The sequence below is a fragment of the Suncus etruscus genome, chromosome 8 (assembly GCF_024139225.1).
Source record: "Suncus etruscus isolate mSunEtr1 chromosome 8, mSunEtr1.pri.cur, whole genome shotgun sequence".
In the NCBI taxonomy this organism is placed as follows: Eukaryota; Metazoa; Chordata; class Mammalia; order Eulipotyphla; family Soricidae; genus Suncus; species Suncus etruscus.
This window is the reverse complement of record NC_064855.1, coordinates 63,541,883-63,567,298: the sequence shown is the minus strand read 5'-3', so window position 1 is coordinate 63,567,298 and position 25,416 is coordinate 63,541,883. Positions and strand designations below refer to the sequence as shown.

The window sequence follows — 25,416 nt, the reverse complement described above, 5'->3', positions numbered from 1 at the left end:
AGGTGCCTGCCTTGCCTGCGCTAGCCTTGGACGGACCACGGTTTGATCCCCCGGTGTCCCATATGGTCCCCCAAGCCAGGAGCAACTTCTGAGCTCATAGCCAGGAGTAATCCCTGAGCGTTACCGGGTATGGCCCAAAAACCAAAAAAAAAGAAAAAAAGAAAAAAAAAGAATATATAAAATATTTATAAAATATATAAATAGTCTTACTTTAGTCTTCAAGCATTAAATGAGAATATATGTAAAGTCATTGGAATAAAATTTGGCATTGAAGCCTAAGATAACTAACTTGTAGGTAATAATTTTCTAAAAAGAGTATTATAACATTCCCACATCCTAGGGACTTAAGAAATAAAACACACTAAACAAAATCTTCATTTTGCATTACATACCATTATGATGTGCTGAGAGCAAAAGTTAAATGCTAAAAATGCTAAATGCTCTTTATTTATACTCATCTTTTACATCCACAGAACACAACTACCAATGCAAACCCTACTATAATACTAATAAAAAGTGAAATGAGAGTATTTCAGCAATCCATTCACTATTTTGTACAACAGGAGCATTATCAATTCATTAAGCTTATTTTCCTTGCCCTCAGGCTCCCAATATACCCAGACACGTGATCTGACAAACAAGCATATTTCTCCCATATAATGAAAGAGAAATATCTAAGGATGAGAAGATGAGAATAACTACTGGTCTCCACTAAACTTGCAAAAAAAAAAAAAAAAAAAAAAAGCATCAGTAGATCTGGTCTACTGAGATTCTAAATAACCCCAGTTAAGTATTTTTAAGGTTGTTTGAATTTTACTAGATTCCACATAATGCTCTCTATAACAACCCAATATATAAATGGATGTGTAAATACATGTTTCACAGAACTACACTTTAAATTTACCCTTATTCTCACCCCAAATTTAATAACTTATTTCAAGAACAGATTTACAAAGTTGTTGGTAGTTGAGTTTTAGGTATACAATATTCCAACATCAATCTCACCACCAGTGTCATCTTCCCTTCACCACTGTTTCCATACCTCCTCCTGCAGCTCCCCAACTTCCCCTCGTTACCTTGACAGGCATATTTTGAAGTTTGGTGGTTGCAGTTTACAACTCTTGTTTTAAGTGTTGTTTAACTCTTGTGTTGGGTTTTGGATACCACTCTCCCATATCACCAGCCTATCTGGGGCCACTGACCTGTTCCCTCATTGCTTCCCTTTCTCAGCTTCTTCCTCCTACACTCAATTTCTTTCCTTCACTGTCTTTCTCCTTGTACTCTGGGGCCCTTTACTATATTACATTTCCTTATCCAGTTATTCTATAGACCACAGAAAATTAGATCATACTGTGTTCTTCTTCTGGCTTATTTCACTTAATATGGTGTCTTCCAGTTTTAATTAGGTTGCAGCTTTTACTGCATTATTTCATCATTCCTGGAAGCTACATAGTATTCTATTGTGTATATATACAACACCTTCATAATCCTTTCATCCGTCATTGGACACATAGCTGGTGCCATATCTTAGCTATTGCACTAAGTGCTGAAATAAATAGTGGTATGCATATGTTGCTTTGAATGTTTTCTTGTTCTGGGGATAAATGCCCAAATTGCTGGGTCATCTGGCTGCTCAATTTTAAGATTACTGAGGACTCTCCATACTGTTTTCAATAGAGGTTAGACCAGATAACATTCTACCAGCAGTCTCACCCAAATCTTAAGGCATCCTATTCCAATCCCTCCTTATTCTCTCCTATCCCAATTTATCTCAGCCTACTCTATTCTATTCCAAGAGAAATAATGGTTATAAATTTGAAAAGCACTTCCCATATAACTGAGGCTGTGTATCTGTGTGTTAGCAATATCAGCTTTGGACACCTGCAGGACAAACAGCAAGTAAATGTGAGATGGTCTGACATAGGAGACTCAAGTCTTTCTAGGCACAGACATTTCATTTTAACCTCTTCAGGATCTTTTACCTTCAGTGGTAAGGATCAGAGAAATGAGGAGGCAATTTATGGCAAATATGTTTACTCCAGAGATACATGAATGAGGGAATATAAAAAAGATTTCTTCTCATCTTTAGGCATTGTTATGCAGATTTCCTGTTATTGTGACATAAAAGAGGTAATTTGGATTCTTCTCTACCTTCTCTAAAGATCTTACTATCTTCTCTAAAAATTACTAGAAAGGAGATTATTATTTTCTGTCATAAAGCACTTGTGAGGTACTATACCTTTTTTTCCAGCCAATTCAATGTCTTCTCTTTGCTATACTTATAATACTTCCTGCTATTTATTTCTGGAATAAATAAAAAAATGTTATTACAGTAAAATAAAAAAAACAAAAGTCATTATAGACAGGCTCACAATTTCAAAATATTTTATGGAGGGAGGAGGAATTGGCGACACTGGTGAAAGGAGTGGGCAATGGTAAAGGGATTGATGTTGGAATACAATATGCCTGAAACTCAATCATGAATTGCTTTCTAACTTTGTAATTCATGTGATTTAAGAAAAAGTAAAAAAAAAAAAAAGACCAAACAAATAATATTTCACGAGTTTGTAATTTTAAAAGGTTAATTTATAAAAACAAAGGCATATGGGTATATTAAGAAAATCCCCAAAAAGAATCCTAGCACATCAGACTTCATGAAATCATTTAATGATTATTAAGAAAATAATCTGTAAAAAAGGAAATTTAAAACACAGCAGATGAGTGTTAAGTAACATCATTTCTCTGAATAACTTTCAGCTTACTTTGGTTTTATAATAAAATAAATTTCAGAAATAAAAATGAAAATCCCAAGAAACAAAATTGAAACTAAATGCAGGCAAAACTAAATGCCTTTTAAGTTTATTACATATATTCAGAGGAAAAACTCTTTTTAACTACTCTATTCTGTTCTATGGGGATTAGTGGAGTATAAAAGAAATCTATGTGTTATTGCATCACTGATATGATCAATGGTGATTTTAGTTGTTTTTTTTTTTTTTTTGGTTTTTTTTTTGCCACACCTGTTTTATGCTCAGGTTTACTCCTGGCTAAGCGCTCAGAAATCACCCCTGGCTTGGGGGGAACATATGGGATGCCGGGGGATTGAATCACGGTCCGTTCCTTGGGTAGCGCTTGCAAGGCAGACACCTTACCTCTAGCGCCACCTCACCGGCCCCTGATTTTAGGACAATTTATATTTATGCTAGATTCAACCCAATTCTTTCAGGGATAAAAGTTTTACTTTTTTTTGTTTCTTTGTTTTGTTTTTGGTCACACCCAGTGACGCTCAGGGTTTACTCCTGGCTATGCGATCAGAAATTGCTCCTGGCTTGGAAAACCAAGCCGGGGATCTAACAGAGGTCCGTCCTGGGTCAGCAGCATATATACGGCAAACGCCCTATAGCTCTGGCCCTAAATGTTTTACTTCTGATGAATTATACTCCATTTCCTCACAATCTATCTAGCCTTATATATGAAGTCATGAAAGCATTACTTTCCAGCAACCATATCACTTATGTTTCCTGGTCTCTGTGATATAACCAGTGGTATCATGTCTGACCTCAGCCTCTTGCCTCAAGGTAGGAGCTATCTCTATGAGGCCAAAAGCACCACCTTAAAGTTACAGACTGACACTTTCACTCTGCTCTGTAATGGCAGGGAAAAATAGAAATGACTTATTCAGGATCATTTTCTGCAGTCTGTTGAACTGCTGAGTTGCAACAAATGGTAAGAGGAGCTGGACTTAGTTTCTATACTTTTATTCCCTCCTACAGTCTGTGGTTGTCAACTGCGGCAACATTAGGTAGGATGCAGAATTCTGCAGTGATCTTAGCATACGGGCCAACCTCTCACAATGTATCACCAGAGTAAGGAAAAGAAGGGAAACGCTGCAAAAGGCATTCTGTCAGAAGTTTGAGAATTCTTGGGGCAATCAGTGCCAGTGTCCTGGAGCCAGGACTTCCTCAGCAAAGTCTGCAGAAATACAAGGCAGAGGGAAACTGGACTCAACTTTCCTAATAATATACTTCCCTGAAACAAATCATCTCCAAAGCTCTGTGCTTGGGGTTCTCCCAAGGAAACCTACTGGACTGTGATCACTTTACCCTTTCCTCGACTTCCAACATTTTCTGTATGAATGTTCTACAGTTTGCTCGATCTGTTCCTTCCTCTCTTCCACTCCGTACTAGCAGGGGTCTCAAACTCACGGCCCGCGGGCCGTTTGCGGCCCTCAGTACAACATTTTGTGGCCCTGCCCTAGAGGAATCTTTTTTTTGTTTTGTTTTGTTTTAGTTGTTTGGGTCACACCCCCCAATGTTCAAGGCTTACTACTGACTTTGCACTCAAGGATCACCCCGACTTTGCCTCCTGCGGCCCCCAGGTAAATTGAGTTTGAGACCCCTGCAAGGGTATGCAAACTAATCCTCTCCCTCTTGAAAGTGCTCCTTCAGACAAAGCAGAGAAAATGGGCTTCTCCACTGTACTGTGGGCATACCCCTATACTCTATACACCAAGTCACCTGCTAGGGAGTAGATTCACATAGCTCTGGAAGCAAAGTATCTGGCACACATTAAATATTAAGTTAAGAAAACATTCTGAACTGAAAATCTTGTAGCAAAAAAAAAAAAAAAAAAAAAAAAAAGGGCAGAAATTAAACTATAGTCAAGTCTGGGTTAAGTTCCTAATATACACTTTCTTCCTAAATGCTCAGAATCAATCTAAAGGTGAAAATCAATTTCTTGTTCCATATCTTTAAAGGAATAGGTTTAAGTGAAGTTAAAATAAACTGTCTGGAATCTCTCAGCTATTAAGAGGCAACATGGGATTGCCTTCGCAAGCTGCCTTTAAAGCTATTGGATGTGCTTTTCCTTTCACTGAGGATCAACGAGAGCTTCACCAGAACATCTCTGATCCAGTTTTGTATGGGAGACACTCGACTATGGTTCTATAAATTGCTTGCTGTTTTCTATGACTGTTGACAATTTCCTCTGATCTTTCTGTTTCCATTTCCTCCTGGAGTGATTTCATCCTGTCTTAGCAAGACTGAACAACCCCCTCACCCTCCAGGAAATACCCAAGCTTCAAGTTAAGGCTCTGTATATCTAAAACCAAACCTCTGAAAACCATCCTCTGTTATCCAGACTCCAATCTCACAGTCATTACTTATTACTCACTCCTGCCATTCTGTCTCCATTCCATGAACTAGTGGTGACATTGAGGAAAGAAAATACCAAAAACAAAATATTTAAAATATTAAAATAATATTTAAAGAAAAATGAAAGCAACAACCCCCTTCTTAACAATCACTATGATTTAACCAGGAGGCTTAACTTCTTGTGCTATATCAGTAATTCCTTTGATAATTTTTAGGAATAAGAAGTATATGACTAATGAAATTATTTTAGTATACAATATGAGGATTTGGAACAAATAAATATATAAAAATAACCATCCTTCTAAAAAAAAAAATAACCATCATTCCAAATAGTTCTATCAAGCCTTTCTATAGTCAAGACTTCTGCTAATTTTTCTACAGTTAAGACTTATGCTACTTTTATATGTTCTTACAAGAAGAATTTTTGCTTTATAAAAACTACATAGAAATAAAACTCACAGGAAATATAATTTGTGGTGTGTATGACCATCTTCTTTTGCTCAATATATTTTCCTCGAGATTCATCCATTTTGTATCCATTTTGATGCAGCTGGTAAGAGTATTTTTCTTTAAATAAAGAGCAGTGTTTTGTGTATGGCATCCCACACTTTACTTACCACTCACCTATTTAAGGACATTTAAGTTGTTTTCAGTTTTAAACTATTTTGAAAAGATGACTATAAAAAACAAAAGTTTCTCTAAACTTTCTTCAAGCTTTGGCAGGGTAGCACATTATTCTTGAGAAGCAGAATTACTGAAACATAGGGAATTGTGATAATATACTATCTTATGCTCCAAGAAGTCAGGTAAATAAGTTCTAGTTATTCTAAATTTATTGTCCTTTTTGTGATATTAATTTAAATTTATCCATATACTAATAACATTTAAAATTTTTCATTTGTCTAAGAGTTATTCATAATCTTGAAAAGTGTCATTTCAACCTTTTGCCAATTCATATATTTAGGATACATGTTTTATCATATAGACAACAGGAAAACCTTTTCTTCCAATTGTGACTTTTTCCCTTTTACTCTTAATGGTGTCCTTTAAAAATCAGAAAATAACTTTTAATAAAATATACTTAAACTTTTTTTCATTGCAGCACTATTTACCATAGCAAGAGTCTGGAAACAACCAAGATGCCCTTCAACAGACGAATGGCTAAAGAAACTGTGGTACATATACACAATGGAATATTATGCAGCTGTCAGGAGAGATGAAATCATGAAATATTCCTATACACAGATGTACAAGGAATCTATTATGCTGAGTGAAATAAGTCAGAGAGAGAGAGAAAAACGCAGAATGGTCTCACTCATCTATGGGTTTTAAGAAAAATGAAAGACATTCTTGCAATAATAATTTTCAGATACAAAAGAGAGAAGGGCTGGAAGTTACAGCTCACCTCATGAAGCTCACCACAAAGAGTGATGAGTTTAGTTAGAGAAATAACTACATTTTGAACTATCCTAATAATGAGAACATACGAGGGTTATAGAAATCCTGTCTAGAGTACAGGCGGGGGTCGGGTGGGGAGGAGGGAGATTTGGGACATTGGTGATGGGAATGTTGCACTGGTGATGGGTGGTGTTCTTTACGTGATTGAAACCCAAACACAATCATGTATGTAATCAAGGTATTTAAATAAAATATATATAAAAATCTTTTTAAGGTCTGTACTTTTGTGTCATAGGAAATCTTTGCCTAGTATTAAGATCACAAAATTTTCTCCTATTTTCATTTAGAGCCCAGTAATTTTCACTTTTGAATTTAAGAGAGGATCCATTTTGAGTTAGTTTTTCTGAAAGATTGTGATGTCAAGGTCCATGGTCAGCAGCTTTTTTTCACATGAATAGCCAACCTGCCCAGGTCATTTGTTGAAAAGACTGTTCTTTCTCCTATTTTGACATTGGTTAAAAAGTAAATAAATAAAAATAAACTATGTAAATGTAGGTACACTGCAGGATTCTCTATTTTAGTGGTTTTCAACAGCCACTCTATTGTTCAGTTATGATCTACAAAAATTTCCTGCCAATTTTTGCCACTTGACTGACAAAATGGTTGAAAACGGGTCTAAAGTACACAGGTGTGGAAAGGACTGAAAACAACTCCTCTCTTCCATCGTATTTATCTATGTATTTATCCTTTGCCACATATTTGTTTGTTTTCTTTTTTAGTTTTTTTATGACCTTGTAACTTTAGTAAATCTTGAAATCAGCTTGTGTAAATTCTTGGACTCTGTTCCTTTTTCAAATTGCTTTTTAAAATTGTACTGTAGGTTATTTGCAAAGTCACTTAAGTTCTAGAATCAGCTTATCATTTTTATTTAAAAACTGAATGCCAGTCCAGAGTATAGTGATAAGGAAAGAAATTGAATGGAGGAGGAGAAACACAAATATGAAAGGATGGGGGGTAAGGGCCAAGAGATATCAGGAGCATTGCATTGGTGGAGTTAAGAAAGGACAGAACTAAATATCCAAGCCAGAATTAAAAATAAAATCATGAGACCCAAACTTTAACATCCAAAACTGAAAATGGGCCTGTTATGCTAGCGGACATGAGATAGAGGATGGTGGCATGGTATGCATTCTGGGAACAATGGTGGAAGTAAGTTGACACTAGTGGTGGGATTGGCCCTGAAACATTGCTATGTTTGACAACCAACTATGAAGAACTTGTAAATCATAATGGTTTCAATAAAAAAAAAATTTTTTTTTTGTTTTGTGTTTTGTGTCACACCTGGCAGCGCTCAGGGATTACTCCTGGCTCACTCAGAAATGGCTCCTAGTAGGCTCCGGGGACCATATGAGAAGCCAGGATTCGAACCATCTTCCTTCTGCATTGCCCTACCTCCATGCCATCTCTCTGGCTCCAAAAAATTTTTTATTTTAAATGACTGTCAGACCTTACATTAAATTGACATATCAATTTGGAAAAAAAAAGGACAGAATAATTCTAGTCCTTGCAATTCATGAACTTGGTAGATCTCATTGGTATATAATTCCCCTTAATTTCTCTCAGCAAAATTTTGCAATGATCAGTGTATTGGTCTGTATTATGTTTTATACATATATGTATATTTTTTTACTAAATTAGTTTACTGATATTATAAATGTGTGTTCCATTATCTGTTCATTGTTAGTAATAAAATACCACTGGCTGGCATATCGTTCTCATTAAGGCCTTGCTGATTAGTTTATGATATTTGAAAGATAAATTTCTTTGAGCTTTTTATATACATGGTTGTATTATTTAAAAATAAATACTGGTAATTTCCTTTTTTTTTTTGTGATGGAAGTGGAGGTTTTTCCAAGCAGTGCTCCAAAGCTCCCAGTAGTGATTCTTGTCCATTTGGCTAGCAGTTCGATGAAGGGTTTGGGATGTTCAAATCCTTCATCTTCATCAAGCTGCTCTAGCTTTGTAGTGCTAGGGTGTAGAATAACAGCGCTTGATGGGGCTGGATGGTGATGGGATGGATAGATAGAGAGGCCTTTCTCTGCAGGCCCAGGCCATGCTCTTCCACGCTTCTCCAGGCAGGTCTGCAGGTTCAGGAGAGCAGCGGGGAGAAAACTCACAGCAGTCAGGCTTCAGGAGACATAAGCTTTATTCAGGGTCCTAGCCAACAGGTGTGGCTCCTATCTCTCAATCTCTCCTCCCAATCAATCCTCCAAATCCATGCCCTGAGGTAAAACCTTTTGTTACCTAGGAAAGACCCCTCCCAGAAATGGGCAGGTCTACTAGCACCTGGAGCCGGTAGCAAACTTTACCAAAAGATTCCCACCCCCTCCTTACCTCGTTCCCAGACTATCTACTAGGCTCTCAACAGCGCCCCCTCCTGGAAGGTAAAGGTGGGACAACAGGCAGAGATAATAATCTTATGGAAATGCTTTCATATATAACACTAGGGATTACCAGGCCATGCCACCATTACTCAGGGATTTCCAGGGCAATACCCAGTGATGCTCAGTGGACTCTATGGAACTGGGTATTGAACCTGACCCACATATTTAGTCCTAAAAGATGGATCTCCTGGGTCTTGTATAGTCATTTTGAGTTTTTACCTTTCCTTCTGTATAACTTATTTGGGTTTTTGTTTGTTTGTTTGTTTTGCTTTGGGGCCACACCCGGTGAACCTTTTTATTTGTTTTTGTCTTTTTGAACTGGTAAGGATTTCCATAACTAAGATGAATAGAAGTTGTATGTCACCCTTATATTTTTTAACCTGTCTTAGGGAAATGTTCCCTGTTATTTTTCAGTGACATAATATTAATTTAGGTTTGTTATAGATTCTCATTACAATAATCCCCTCATATCCAGTTTTACTTTCTGTGGCTTCAGATTCATGGTTAACTAACAATGGTCTCAAAATAACATGTACAGATACTTTGAGAAATCATACTTAAATACTTTTATTATAGTAGATTGTTATCATTTACATTTTTATGATTGTTATTGTTAAGCTCTTACCATGATGGATTTATAATAAAGTATTTTAATTATAAGTGTACGTTAAAATACATATGATTTGATATTATCTTTCACTACGAGCATTATATGAGGGCCCCCTTGAATAAGGAAGAGAAAACTATATCAAATTAATGAAGATTCCTTCAGTCTTTAATTTGCTGAGAATTTACTTATGGCTAAATTTTGTCAAATGCCTTTTTTAAAAATTTTTATTTTGATCATATTGGCTTACATGCCTTTCACAGTAGTATTTTAACATATTAACATTGAATCAGGGGAATACCCATTACCAAATTTGAACTCCCCCCATCCCCGTTCCCTTCCTGCAACCCATATCCTCCATCATCACCCCCCCGGGCTGCTAGAGTAGGTGGTCCCCTCTTTGTCCAGCTTACTATTAGTGATCATATATCTGTTTGGTCCTGGTATCCTCCCTTGTTTCCCCCTCTATTTGAGAGGTGGAGCTAGATAATTCAAGTTATGTGGTTTTGTTTGAAGGAAAGAAAAGCAATAGAATGGGGTAAAAAAAATAAGAAAAATAAAATAAAATAAAAAAATAAATCAAATAAGCTGAAAATGGGCGGAGGCTTTCAACCTCAGTTTGAGAGAGGACATGAAAAAGGTAATTGAAACACCACAACAATACAGAAAGAAATATCAGATTAAATATCCAGTGAGCACTACAGCAATAAAGACAAGCACCACACAATAGTCTTGGTTCTGAAATCAAACCATGCTGGAGTGCAAAAAGAAAGATAAAGATAAAATAAAATAAAATAAAATTGGAGACATCAACTTCAATATCTACACCAAAAATCATTATTTTGTTCTTGTTTTTTCTTTTTCCCCCTGCATAGGCACAGTAACTATTAGGGATATTATCGAGGTACTTTCTGTGACCTAGGAGATACAGGGTTTCTCCACCCTGAAGTATACTGTCATATTTTTGTTTTGTTTTGTGTTTTGGGCCATACCTTGAGTTACTCCTGGCTATGTGCTCAGAAATCGCTCCTGGCTTGGGGGACCATATGGGATGCTGGGAGATTAAACAGTGGTCTGTTCTAGGTAAGCTGTGTTGCAAGGCAAATGCCTACTGCTGTGCCACCGCTCTGGCCCCAGTTTTGTCAAATGCTTTATCTGTACCTACTGAGATGACTGTGTAGTTTCTCCTTTATAATATATATATATATATATATATATTTGTTTGTTTGTTTTGTTTTTGGGTCACTCCCGGAGGTACTCAGGGGTTACTTCTGGCTATCTGCTCAGAAATAGCTCCTGGCAGGCATGGGGGACCATATGGGACGCTGGGATTTGAACCAACCACCTTAGGTCCTGGATTGGCTGCTTGCAAGGCAAATGCTGCTGTGCTATCTCTCTGGCCCCTCATTTATAATATATTAATATGATGAATACTAGTTGATTTTCTAGTGCTCAATCAATTTTGTATAACTATAATAAACTCTTGATTATAATCCATTTTCTATATTTAAGTTTTTATTTATGATTTGATAATATTTTGCTCATAAGGGATATTGACCTAGTTTTCCCTATGATGTAATTCTGATTTTGGTGTTAGCCAAAAAATTTTATAAATTAGCCTAAAAACATTTTTGGTAAAAGCCATTATTTTTTTTTTCTTTTTTTTTTTTTTTTTTGTCCCCCAATTCACAATACATACCTGGCAAGGGGCCTGTGTTGAGGTGTATATGGGGTGCCTTTACTGTACCTCCTCTTTCTATACAGCCAGTGTAAAGAACACAGCCTGTGGTAAGAATTGGGAGGCCTTATTTTATCTTTTATTTATTTTTTTTTTCTTCAGGGCAAACTAAAGTTGTTTTTTTTTTTTTTTTTTTTAAGTAAGAATTCATTTAAAGGACAAAATTGATTAACCTAATAAGGTAAACTAATATAACATAATATAGTGACATAACATAACATATAATATAATTAATATAATAATAATACATGTAAGTCAAAGAAAGTTTCTGATTAAAAACACAATTTTTTTTTCCATAATGGCTTACATATCTTTCACTGTAGTATTTTGGGTACATATTCACATTAAATCAGGGGAATACCCATCACCTAATATGTCCTCTTCTCAATCAAAAATCAAATATACTGAAAATAGGCAGAGTCCTGTCTAGAGGCTTCCAACCTCAGTTTGAGAGAGGATGTGAAAAAAGTAATTAAAATACCACAACAATACACACACACACACAAAAAAAAAATATCGAATTAAATAACCGATAAGCACCACAACAATAAAGACAGGCACCACACAATAATCTCGGTTCTGAAATCAAATCATACTCAAGTGCAAAAAAGAAAGAGAAAGACAAAACAAAATAAAATAAAATAATATTGGAGACATCAACCGTAATCTCCACACCAAAATAAAGACGTCAAAAAAACAGATCATTTATTCTCCTCTTGCTGCTTTCGTGGTATGTGGAAGACTTCTACTTTATCTTGGATGGTAAAATCAGACCTGTTTCTAGAGATCTTGGTGGCTGTGCAGATCAGGGAATGGAGTTTATGGAGTCTTTCTTTGTGGTTCTAGCAGTTATGCTTCTTCAATGTCCTTTTTTTGTTTTTTATGTATTCTAGGTGTTTCAGAATAGTGCTACCATTCTGTGTTTTTCTTTTGTCTTCTGACTTACTTTGTTTAACATAACATGATCTAGGTCCATCCACGTTGCTGCAAAGTCTGTGATTGTATCATTTCTAACTGCCATGTAATATTCCATTGTATATATGTACCACATCTTAATGATCCATTCATCTGTTGTTGGACATCGAGGTTGGTTCCAAGATTTGGCTATTATACTGAGTGCTGCAATAAATAGTGGGGTGCATATGTATTTTGGAATGAATGTCCTTCCATCTTGGGGATATATGCCTAGGAGAGCAATTGCTGGGTCAAATGGCAGCTCAATTCTGAGTTCTTTGAGCACTCTCCAGACTTTTCTCCATAGATGTTGGACCAAGGGGCATTCCCACCAGCAATGAATGAGAGTTCCTTTCATACCACATCCTCTCCAACAAAGGTTGTTCCCATTATTTTTGATGTGAGCCAACCTCACTGGTGTGAGGTGGTATCTCATTGTTGTCTTGATTTGGATCTCCCTGATGATGAGTGAAGGTGAGCATGTTTTCATGTGTTTGTTGGCCATCCTTCTCTCTTCCTCAGAGAAATGTCTATTCATTTCGTCTCCCCATTTTTTTATGGCTTCGTTTGGTTTTGAAGGACTCAGGTTTCTGAGCGCTTTGTATGTTCTAGATATCAGCCCTTTATCTGATATATCAAGTGAAAAGATTTTTTCCCATTCTGTTAGCTGTCTTCTTGCATTAAGTAGGGTTTCTTTTGCCATGCAGAAGCTTTTTAGTTTGATATAGTCCCATTTGTTTATAGTTGATGCTAACGTTTTTGCCATTGGTGCTCCATTCTCAAAGACCCTTTTAATATAAAGGTCTTCGAGTGTTCTGCCTATTTTATTCTCGATAAACTTTATAGATTCAGGTCTGATTTCCAGATCTTTGATCCATTTTGAGTTGACTTTTGTATAAGGAGTGAGATATGGGTCGATTTTCACTTTCGTGCATATGAGTTTCCAGTTGTACCAACACCATTTGTTGAATAGGCTTTCTTTGTTCCATTTCATATTCTTGCCTCTTTTATCAAATATTAGTTGGCTATATATCTGGGGGTTTATGTCTGGGAATTCTGTTCTAATCCACTGGTCTGAGGTCCTGTCTCTGTTCCAGTACCATGCTGTTTTTATTACTATAAAAGCCATTATTTTTTGTTGGGTTCTATTTCTTCCTTAAATTATGGTAGAATCCCTTATGAAGGCCAGCAGATTCTCTATTTATGTTCCTAGTAAGTTTATAATTAAACATTTATTTCTAATTAACTATTTCATGAAAAAGATGGTCACTAAGAAACATGCAGCTTGATTATCCGAAAATGCTACACAGGGATAGAAACTACTGCTTAATTTGAAACAAAAGTTTTGATAAGCAATCAGATTTAAAATGCTCAAAAAGAACACAGATTACCTACAATTACGCAAAAAACTCTAACAAGTTCTTCTGTAGCATAAATTTAATATTTGTGAGAGTTAGTAAATTAAGTAATATGTGCACATGCTGGAAAGTTTTCTTTCCCAATGTCTGGTACCTATAAAACTGGTCTCAAACATCTGGAAAGATTGGATTTACAAAATAAAGATGGAATAAAAGTGAGTCCACAATTAAACAGCATGTTCAGCAATTGGGTAACCAGTTCACAAACTTGAATTTCCCTGATGTATTGTTGTACAAACTGCCTAGAGCACATTTTCACATCTACTTTCTCAATGTTTTCCATAACTGAGAAACTCATATGGTCTTTTTTTCCCCTGCCTCCTGGGGATAGAAACTTGGCAACTGTACATGGGTTATTTTAATCAGGTAAGTTTTCCTGGCTCTTCCTGTTAATCACATCAGGCACTACAGTATAGCCTTTGCTTGCAATATGAAACAGAGTGTTACACTCAAAATAAAGTTCATAACCCTTTATTAGTCCTTTCCCCTATCATTTCTCCACTGAATACAAGTTTCTTCGGCCAGAAACATGCTGAGCCCCAGAGATAACAAACAGAGACACATCATTTCCTTCAGGAATAAGGCAAGCAGTGCTAACTAAAGTCACTGCCAATCATCATTCAGGATACAAACAACCCTGGCTGGATTTATTTGGCAGAGAGAAGGCAATGGGGGAAAGTTCTCATAAACCTAGCAGGCTTAACCAGATCTTTAATACCATAGACTTTTCAAGACAGCATCTGGAGGCTAATATCAAATAACTAGTCAAAAATTTTGAGCATTTCAGGCTTTACTCTATCTGCACAGTACCTATGAGAGGATAGAAGTTCAAAATCATCAAGTTTCTACTTTATTTTTGTTCTACATCATGAATATTACTTTCCCAGTTTTTAGCAGTCTTCTTATTTAAAACCCTCACAATAAAATATTCAGAATTGAATCAAATGTTTATTTACAACTGAATAGTATTCCAAATTTAAATGATTAGCCAGTCTCCAAAATGTGATAGTGTAATTTACATGAAATGAGTATTTTGGGCCAAAATATATTTCTCATATACATCTGATCAAATTGGATAACTAGGAGTATTGACCTCTGGCAAGCCTTATAATCAAAATGTGCGACATCCTATTAACATAAAAAGGGAAGAGAAGGAAAACTTTTTTTATTTTTTGCTTTTTGGGCCACACCCAGTGACTCTCAGGGGTCACTCCTGGCTATGCACTCAGAAATCACTCCTGGCTTGGGGGACCATATGGGAAGCCAGGGGATCAAACCGTGATCTGTCCTAGGTTAGCATGTGCAAGGCAAACGCCTTACCACTTGTGCCACCGCTCCAGCCCCAAGAAAAACATTTTTAATAGAAAATGTTTAACAGAAAAATGTTTCACCACTGGAAAGCTAAGAGAACTAAAGTGTCATGATTCAAACAATTTTGCCAAGTACTAATTACAATGTACGGCTAAGTATGAGATACAAGTAATTCTTTAAATTCTTCATCTTTCAGATCAGTTATTCTAAGAAGCTTGATTCTAAAGTTGTTATTTGTAGTTTTGTTCCTATACTGATCAGTATCTTATTTTAGTGAAAACAAAACAGCTTCCTGATACCAAGAGCAACAAAAACAACATTTAGAGATAAAAAAAAAAAAAGAGGAGAAAAGGATGTAGTTTGGTGGTAGAGTAAAAGTCTTGCATGTATAAAGATCCTATGTTTGGTCCCTGGTATCATAAAATTAAATAAGCATAGCAATTAAATTAAGCTAAAAACATTTGTCCCAACCTGGATGGACCTCAACATCATTGTGCTAAATGAACTAAAAGACAGATGCCATTGTTCTCACTTATATGTGGAATTTTAAAACAAGCAAATGTAAGGATAAAAGCCAGGTTGATGGTTAGATAAAAGGTGGATAAAATGGGTAAAGGGGTAAAAATGTACAAAATTCCAGTTATAAAATAAATTTGGGGCCAGAGCAATAGTACAGAGAATAGGGCATTTGCCTTACATACAGCTAACCCAGGTTTGATCCTAGGCATCCCATCGCCCCCCGAGTCCACCAGGAGTGATATATGAATGCAGAGCCAAGAATAACCCAATCATTGCTTGGTATAACTCCGAAACCAAGCATCTCTCCCAAAGTAATTCTGGAGCTAGGATATATATTGTCATATACATACATATATATGTATATATATACATGCATCATGTATTATATGCCACATGACTATGATTAATAATATTACACATTTGAAATTTAGATCTCTTGGGGGCAAGAATGATAGTATAGTGATTAGGGAATTTGCCTTGCACACAGCTGACTCAGGTTCAGTTCCTGGCACCCTGAACACTTCCATGGTCCCCTGAACACTTTCAGGAGTGATCTCTGAGTACAGAGCCAGGAGTAAGCCTCTGAACTGTTGGTCTAAGCAGGGGTCCTCAAACTTTTTAAACAGGGGGCCAGTTCACTGTCCTTCAGACTGTTGGAGGGCCAGATTATAGTAAAAACAAAAATTATGAACAAATTTCTATGCACACTGCATATATCTTATTTAGAAGTGAAGAAACAAAATGGGAATAAATACATATGTGGCCCACGGGCCGTAGTTTGAGGACCATTGGAAGCAAAACAGAACAATACAAAAAGAGAGAGAAAAGTGAGGAGAGAGAGAAAGAGAGAGAGAGGAGAGAGAGAGAGAGAGAGAGAGAGAGAGAGAGAGAGAGAGAGAGAGAGAGAGAGAGAGAGAGACTAGTTCTCCAAAATTCTCATCATAAGAAACAAAACCTTTTCGTTGCTTTTTTGTTTGTTCGTCTGTTTTTGAGTTTGGACCATACCTGGTGATGCTCAGGAGTTATTCCTGGTTCTGCACTCATAAATTCCTCCTGGCTGGCTTGGAGGACAATATGTGGTACGAGTTTGAACTTGGATTAGCCACATGCACAGCAAGTGTCATACCTACTGTACTCTCTCTCAAACCCCTACAAATAAATATCTAACAAGATATGGTTCATGCAACTCAACTGGGGAGGTGGTGGGAAGGTTTGAAAAGGGAAAAAAGTTGAGGTCCTTGGAGGAGGAAGGTGGGTATGCTGGTGAAGGGTGTGGTGCTGGAAGTATGTGCATAAAAAATTATCACTAACAGATTAATAGTATTATAAATTACAGATCTTAAATCAATAAAAACAGTAAATCTTTTCTATGTATGGAGATAGATAGTAACTAGACTTACTGTAAAAATAATTTCATGAATATTTATATATTGAATCTTTGTTGCATACCTGAAACTAATGTTTTATATCAATGATATCTCAACTTAAAAAATGGCCAAATAGACATTTCAACAAGATAGTCAATAGGACATAAAAATATTCTCAATGCAGTTAGTCATTAGGGGAATGTAAACCAAATCAATTCATTCCTACTAGAAAAATACACTAACTTTTAAAGATAACAAGATATTTTATTTAAAGTCATTTTTACCTACCTGCTTTCATTTTCCAAGCAACTATTCTATCTGTAAGTAGCTGTCAATATATACATATTTAGAGTTCTCTAAAATCTCTAGGTCTTAAATGTTACTTTCTTTTTAATGGAGTAAGGCAGAACACAAAGAAAGTCAGATTAAATTTTATAGGGTAAAAGATGTACCCAATTCTCAAGAAACCTGGGTCATTTGTTCATAAACAAATTTATTTTCTAATGATCTAGTTTGTAATTCTTAAAATAATGGAAGGTTTAAAACTAAAACTACACCCTCAAACGAAAGAATTAATAAAATCCTTAATGTCTTATTCTCAAAAAAAAAAAAAAAGCCTTTTACAAAAGACACAACAATTTTTCTAAACAGCTTACTTTGCCCCTGGACATAATAAAAACTAGGTGAAATACCATTTTTTCCCCAGTCAGTTCTGTATATGAGGCTAACAGACTGATATACATCTTTTTCTATGAAGATATGCACAATATTATGATTACTTAAGAGACAAATAAGTAGTATTGTGTAAGCAACTCAATTATAGCAATTTTTTAAAGTCAGAGAAAATTGAAAAGTGAAAGATAAGAACAAGTGTTCAAATAGTAAACAAGGTTTAAAGTGGAAGAAGGAATGAGAAGTGAGGGAAGCTCTTGATTCGAAAGATAAAATAAGTTGACAAATACTCATGAATGAATATTCTTATTTTTGTGTATCAAGGTTTCCTTTTAAGTGTTCTTACACAAATAAGATTTTGGACAATGACTTAATTGAATTTTCAGTTTACTTGGCAAAATTCAAATGACTTTTGATTATGCCTGATCACTTTAGGTTTCAGAAACAGCTATGAGCTACTTCATTTGTCACCAACAAAAGACTGCTGTCTCCTGCCAAGCTCATCATGAGGGAATATCTTTAATGTGACTGCTTTGATAAAACCCTGGCATCAAATTCCCCTTAGACTCAAAATAGAATGGAAAGTCTGGCCAAGTGTGAATTTAGTATACCCCCTCAAATGTGAAATGCAATCAGTGAGGCTCTTTCCCTTTCCACCGTAAACTTACACTTCTTGGAATCACACTTTTCTTGGTCCCAAAAGAACTGTCATAGTTGGCCAAACTGTCTATGACTCTGAATAACCACAACGAATTATCTGTTGTTTTGGTTTTTCACACTGTTTTCTTATTAACCCCAAAACTACAGGAATGATTTTTGGAGACTGGCAAGGCTTAGTTTATATAGTGTTACTAACTTGTCAAAACACAAGCACTTCATCTCACTTCACCCCTCAAGATTCAAGTAAGTATGTATTTAAAATCCTTCATTGTCCCTAGTCTATTCTTACCTATGTACCCTCCTTATCATCTGAAAGATCACCTTCTCTTGGTCAAGATACAGTCAAGTCATCCCAGAGTTCTCTTTATCCTTGACTATGATTCAACTAACTTAAAAATTATCTTCCTACTAGTTTCATCTCTTAAGCTCATCTATCATCTTTTGTCTAGGCAACTTTAGCAGGCTCCCTAAATCTGGGCTATTATATTTTCCACATTTTGCCACCGCTCCATTAACTTTGCTGACTTTACTACCATTAGGTTAAGTTCAAACACATACAAGACCCTTCACCAGGTGAACCCTTGCTCACCATTCTTCTATCTTGCTATTGTAAACTCCTGACAATCTTTTCTTTGTATCCATGCCTTTGATAATGCTGCTACTCTGACTTACCCTTCAGGACTTCACTTAGAAGTCTTCATTCCTAGGAAAGTAAAAAAACACACTCCACAGCTATCTGACTGTCCTGTGTGTCCCAGAAAATCCAGAGCTCATATTCAATACTTTCTGTTGCAATTGTCCTACTTGTCATTTAACCAATCAGATCTGTACCAAAGTGAGAAAAGTATCCCTAAAATCCCAAACTTGTATATATACTTAGGTAGTATTCAACAAAAGTGTCTTGGATTAATAAAGATGTTTCATATGACTTTTTAGTTTTACTAATTATTTAACAGATAATCACCCAGAAATGAAAAATGATAAATCTAAGGCAGAAAACAGTTAAATAAACAACCTAAATCAGAAACTAGTTCAAAAAGAACTGAGACTAAAGCCTAAATTTCATGATTGCTGGTCCTGTAGAGATAGAACACTGTGTTTTTATTGATTGAAATGTCAAAAACAAAACAATTCAGTTGCAATAGAAAAATGGCACTGGCAAGTTAAAGAAGATCTATATGTCAACTTTTCATATGTCTGACATAGTATCAGCATTATACTCAGAGGGCCTTTAACTATTTCTCCTACAAATGAAATGTCCAGTCTTAAGGCTGTTTTCGAAGGTCATACTATACCTTTTTCCTGTGTCACATGTTGAAGTAACTTCTCAAGTTCAGGAAGTTTCAGCAATAAGATGGAATTTGGAAACATGTCATCCATCAAAACCTGATCTAGGGGTTGAAATTTTCCCTGAAGGGAAGATAAAAGTAGGTATTGTTCAATTAGAATACAAGCATTTCAGTCAAGAAATTTACACATGTAGAAAAAAATGAAACTATATTTCTTTGTGACTAAGCCTTTCAACTAAGCCACTTGCTTCACTCTAAATCTAAACTCAGGAGTCTCCAGAATAGATTGTCTGCTTCCCTTAGGAGACCTTTGAAATATTGGGGTTCTAATCAATAAGCCATCTACATTTGGGGTAGAGACCTGGGATAAATAAGGGAACAAGCTTTGAAGTTATGGAAACTTACAGAGAAAAGACTGCAGGGGAAGGTCTGACCTACTCCAAATAGAGAACCTGCTAAAGTGACAGAACCATGAGTATGATCATCTTCAAGAACATGGCCAAAGTATACCTCCTACAACCCTACCTCCTATCCCAGGATATAAAAAAGTGTGACAACAGGCAAAACCCCAATTGAAGCCGTTTCACAATAATTCCCATATAGAACATCATAAAGATTAGACAGCTTGAGGCTGTAAAGATATGTCAGACCTAGTTAGAAAGATAAGGCCTGGTGACCATTGAGCCAGAAGTGCAGGACAAAATAATTCAGAACATTGTTCTTTGAATTAGCTTTAGTTTTTAGTAAATTGGCTAATTGGTGAGAAGTTTGTCTCAAAGATTAGGCCCTTATTTGGGGTTGGCAGACTTAGTAAAGATACAATTTTACCATGTAAAATTCTAATTCCACTTTTCTGTTTTAGTGGCAATTCCATTTGAAGACCAAAAGCTGTGTATGATTGGTTTTCTGTGAATGCACCTCTTTTTGGTTTTCAGAATGAGAGCTTCTCATTTATTCAGTATCATGAATGACAGACAGTATGTTATATTTTCATTTAGGTTAATAAGTAATAAATTTTCCCTCTAGACAGTAATATTAATTAACATTATTAACATTTTCTAAGTTTTACTGTCATCAGTTTTCTGCTTACATGTTATATTCTTCCATCATTTACCAATATTTTAAATATTTAATTACTTTAGACAAGATTCTATTTATATAAAATGGACTGCACACAGTTGTGGTAGAACTATGTGGAACAAATAATTTCAGTATTAAGTAATGTTTCATTTTTGTTTTCTTTATCATATATTCTTATAAATAAAACACAATATTGCATTTTATAGTTATTAACAGGTTAGAATTATTTTACTGATGTTAAACCTTAAAATTAAAAAATATGTCAATGCTTCATAAATGCATATTAATACCTTTGTAACCAAATAGAAAAAAATCATATTTAAAATGCAGAGAAGGAAATCCAAATTTAAAAGATATTTTCAGTATTTAGAGAAAGTAGATGGATGACAAAGACAAGTGACCACATTTTAAGCAGCAATTCTATTTCAATCTCTTTGTCAACCTGAGTCAGTCCAGCAACTCAGAGACTACTGAGCCAGAGTTTTAGTTCATGAGTCATAATGGGAAATAGGGAAATATTAGGAAAAGAGTAAGTGAAATAGGGAAATTCTTTTTTATTGGGATGGGGATATAGTTAGTAGTGCTTGTAGGCTACTCTTGGCTCTGTGTTCAGGGACTGCTCACAGTGGTGCTCAGGAGATCAAGCAGTGTCAGAGATAGAACTAGGGCTTCCTTCATGCAAAACATGCTTTTCTGTGGGGGTTTGGAGGATATGGGGATGCTCTACACTTGGCGGTTCTCAGGAGTTGTTCCTGGCTCTGTGCTCAGGAGTGAAGCCTGGCACTGCTTAGGGGAACAGATGTAGTGCCAGTAATTTGCACCAGGATTGGGGGGCTACATGCAAGGTAAGTGTTAAGTGTTTTACTTCCTATACTATTTTCAGCCCCCCCCAACATTACTGTGAAAGAGGAAACCAAACCAAAATAGGATTTAAATGTGCATCAGTAATTTATCCTAGATATACTATAAATAATAGTTAGTTTCCTCACTGAAAAATTCCAGATTAGATTGTTCCTTTAAAGCAGATGTAAAATATTGCCACTCTTCATTGAATGTTACTGCCTTATTAAAGCATGCCATTTATGTTTACATGTAATAGTCTTATTACAATAAATTATTTTAAATTTCTCAGTCTTGATTTCTAATATAGTGAATGTTAATTGCTAGAAACTTATAGGAGTTTTTTTTTTTTGCATCCTTAGTAATTCTCAGGTATATAAAGGTGCCCTAAAATTAAATGATAATACTATCAAAATGAATTGTCTTTATATTGCAAAAAATAAATTTTATCCATTTGGGATTCTGTAAATATCCACTAGAGTTTCCCCATTCATGAACTTTTATTAGGCACATAATAGTTTCACACAAAACAAATAAATAAAGACATCCCTATTTTTGTCTTTTATTTTCTTCAGATTATGGGTTTGGGACCACACTCAGCTGTGCTGGGGAGTTACCAGCTCTGTATTTTGGACTGACTACTCAGTCCTGGGGGTACTCCTGAGGTTGGCCACATATAAGAAAGGTGATTAATTTCTGTATGGTCTTTTCGGCCCAAGTAAACTTATCTCTTAAGGCTAATGGTGATTTCCTTAACACTTGTCTCATATTTCTAAACTGAGTAGTACTTACTGTTAAAATACAGATCATATGTAGGCTATAATCAAACAAGGCATACAATACCAAGGATGAGCTAATTAGAGGTTAAGGGTAAATTAGTTTAAGATTAAGATTAAGGTGCTGGTTCTCAGGTATGAATGTCAGTGCTCTGATGCATACTAGAACATGAGACACATGTGTTCTATACAACCAAATCATATATGGTAGGGAATCAACATTTGAATTATTGAAGGGAGGAGATCAAGCAAAAGCACGATCTATTCTGTTTTCTGTCCATATTCCAAACTAAAAAACTCACCGCTTTATCAGCCTTTATAAGATAATAGAGAAGCAGAAATAGAGGATCCATAGGTGTTGCAAAGTGGAGAAGACCACCTACAGAAAAAGAAGCAAAATGAATTAGATGTCTTGGGAGGGCAACTGACTCATTTAATCTCATCCTATTGTAAAAACAGTTTTGAAGAAAAATATATGTGAAATTCCAAACTTCAAAGTTCTTACATTGGCCTAAGAGTATAATTTTCTCAAAAGACAGAATGTCACTTGCAAGATTCAACTCAAAAAAACTTCAAAATCTTTTATGCAGAAGCAAATCAAGACACCAAAGTTTTTTTTTAATTTTATTTATTTATTTATTTTTGGTTAAAATCATCTTCAGGAACCAGAGCGGTGGCACTAGCGGTAAGGTATCTGCCTTGCACGGGCTAGCCTAGGACAGACTAGGATAGACTAGGATAGACCAGGGGCGATTTCTGAGCACATAGCCAGGCATACAGGAAACATAGGTACTTAATTCTTCATTAGAATAAGCTACTACTGATTTCCAGGGAGGGACTTCAGAGCATAAAAACCGGCTAAGCTTTGCAAGAGCTGGCTCCCTGTGTGTGACACCAGGCGGGGAAAATCCGCGAAAGTACACTGGCCCAGTGGGGCTCAACTGTGAAAGACTGTGAGTGTGACCTGTCTATGTCTGTCTACTGTCCTCTTGCGTGAAACTCTTGCGAGTGGGGCAAAAAGAGGCTCAGAGGAGCACGGCCGCTCCGCTTCGCTACGCAGCCGTGCACTCTTTCTAAGGAAAGAACTCCATTGCAACAAGAAGGAAAAATCACACTAAGAACGGCGCTATATCACAGAAGCAAACATTTCTCTCTGGACTGTCTTCTCTGTTGCATGCTCAGGCCTAAGATTTGACCCAGTGTGAGGCTTCATCCACGGAGGACTCCCCTCCCTTAGAGGCAAGTCAGCCCATCCAGAAAGGGAGGAGCCAGAGGAGTGTGCTGCCTACATCATATAGACAATGAATACCACCACAACACGTAGAAAAACCCACAATACAAGTGTGACAATGGGGAAACAACGCAGGCCAGAATCAGACATAGAGAATGAAGATGACAATTCTGAGGACCAGATAATGACTGAACAACTAATCAACCTCTCAGATAAGGACTTTAGACTAGCAATATGGAAGGTGCTCAACAGACTCCAAGAAACCATGGATCGAGTTGAACAGAACACTAATAAGAACCAAGAAAATATGAAGGCAGAAATGACAAAACTCCAAACTGAAATAACATGCCAACTAACAGGACTGAAAAAGTCAGTAAACGAAGTGAATGACAAAATGGATAAGCTCTGGGACAGGGTATCAGAAGCTGAGAATAGTGGTGCTGTGGAAGATGAGATACATAACAATTCCATACAGCAGGAGAGATTGGACAAAAAACTTAAAGCAAATGAGCAGACAATGGAAAAATTAGTCAAAGAATGGGAACAGACGAAAATAGAAGTCTATGATAAGATCAACAGAAACAACTTAAGAATCATTGGAGTCCCAGAGACCCAGGAAGAAAACTTCCAGGAAGAATCAATGGTCAAGAACATCATTAAAGAGAAACTTCCAGAGCTAAAGAATATATGTGATCAAATCCTGCATGCCCGAAGAGTACCAACCAAAAGAGACCCCAGAAAAACCACCCCAAGACACATCCTAGTCACAATGACAAATCCCACAGATAGAGACAGAATTCTGAAAACAGCAAGATCAAAAGGGGAAATCATGTTCAAGCAAGCTTCCCTGAGATTTACAGCAGACCTGTCACCAGAAACACTCAATGCCAGAAAGCAGTGGTGGGATATTGTGACAAGACTGAATGAAATGAATGCTTCACCCAGAATACTATACGCAGCAAAACTCACTTTCCGGTTTGACGGAAGAATACATGGTTTCACAGACAAAAAACAGCTCAGAAACTTCACAGACACAAAACCAGTCTTAAGAGAAAAACTGAAAGACCTAATCTAAGACAAGACTACCCAAAAGACACACCAAATTTTGAAATAAAGATGGCGTTAAATCCCAGGACAATTCTTTCTCTCAACGTCAATGGACTAAATGCACCAGTTAAGAGACACAGAGTGGCTAAATGGATCAAAAAACTCAATCCAACCTTCTGCTGCCTACAAGAAACGCACCTGAATAGTCAGAACAAACATAGACTCAAAATAAAAGGCTGGAGAAAAGTTATCCAAGCAAACAACACCCATAAAAAAGCTGGAGTGGCCATACTAATATCAGATAATGCAAACTTTATACTCAGGAAGGTTGTAAGGGACAAAGACGGACATTTTATATTAATCAAGGGGTACGTAGAGCAGGAAGAATTCACTCTCCTAAACATATATGCACCGAATGAGGGGCCAGCAAAATATTTAATACAACTGTTGACAAATCTGAAAAATAATATCAACAACAACACAATAATTGTGGGGGACCTTAACACGGCTTTGTCAACACTGGACAGGTCAACCAGACTGAAACCCAACAAGAATATACTAGACCTGAGGAGAGAAATGGAAGAAAGAGGCCTAGTGGATATATATAGGACACTCCATCCCCAGAAACCTGGATACACATTCTTCTCCAATGTACATGGGACATTCTCCAGGATAGACTACATGCTGGCACAGAAAACATACCTCCATAAGATCAAGAGGATAGAAATTTTGCAGACTACCTTCGCTGACCACAAGGCTCTGAAATTATTTGTGAACTCCAAAGGGACTCAGAAGAAACACTTTAACACCTGGAAGTTAAACAGCCTCATGCTCAATAACCAGTGGGTCCGAGATGAAATCAAGGAGGAAATAAAAAGGTTCCTGGAAACAAATGACAATAAAGACACAAAC

The 25,416-nt window shown here is 36.3% G+C and overlaps 1 protein-coding gene and 1 non-coding gene across 2 annotated transcripts in view; both read right to left on the bottom strand.

Moving 5' to 3' along the window:
* Positions 1 to 25,416, bottom strand: part of RNASEH2B (ribonuclease H2 subunit B) — a 73,904-nt gene that overhangs the window by 14,767 nt on the left and 33,721 nt on the right. The window contains exons 4-6 of the mRNA XM_049778829.1: positions 22,529 to 22,605; positions 19,537 to 19,651; positions 2,240 to 2,304 (exon numbers count right to left, since the gene is read on the bottom strand). Of these exons, the coding sequence (XP_049634786.1) occupies positions 2,240 to 2,304; positions 19,537 to 19,651; positions 22,529 to 22,605 (257 nt within the window). The remainder of the gene's footprint in view (positions 1 to 2,239; positions 2,305 to 19,536; positions 19,652 to 22,528; positions 22,606 to 25,416) is intronic.
* LOC126016568 (small nucleolar RNA SNORA51) lies at positions 11,275 to 11,407 on the bottom strand. The gene has a single exon (XR_007498361.1). It is a non-coding gene; the product is annotated as a small nucleolar RNA SNORA51 (small nucleolar RNA).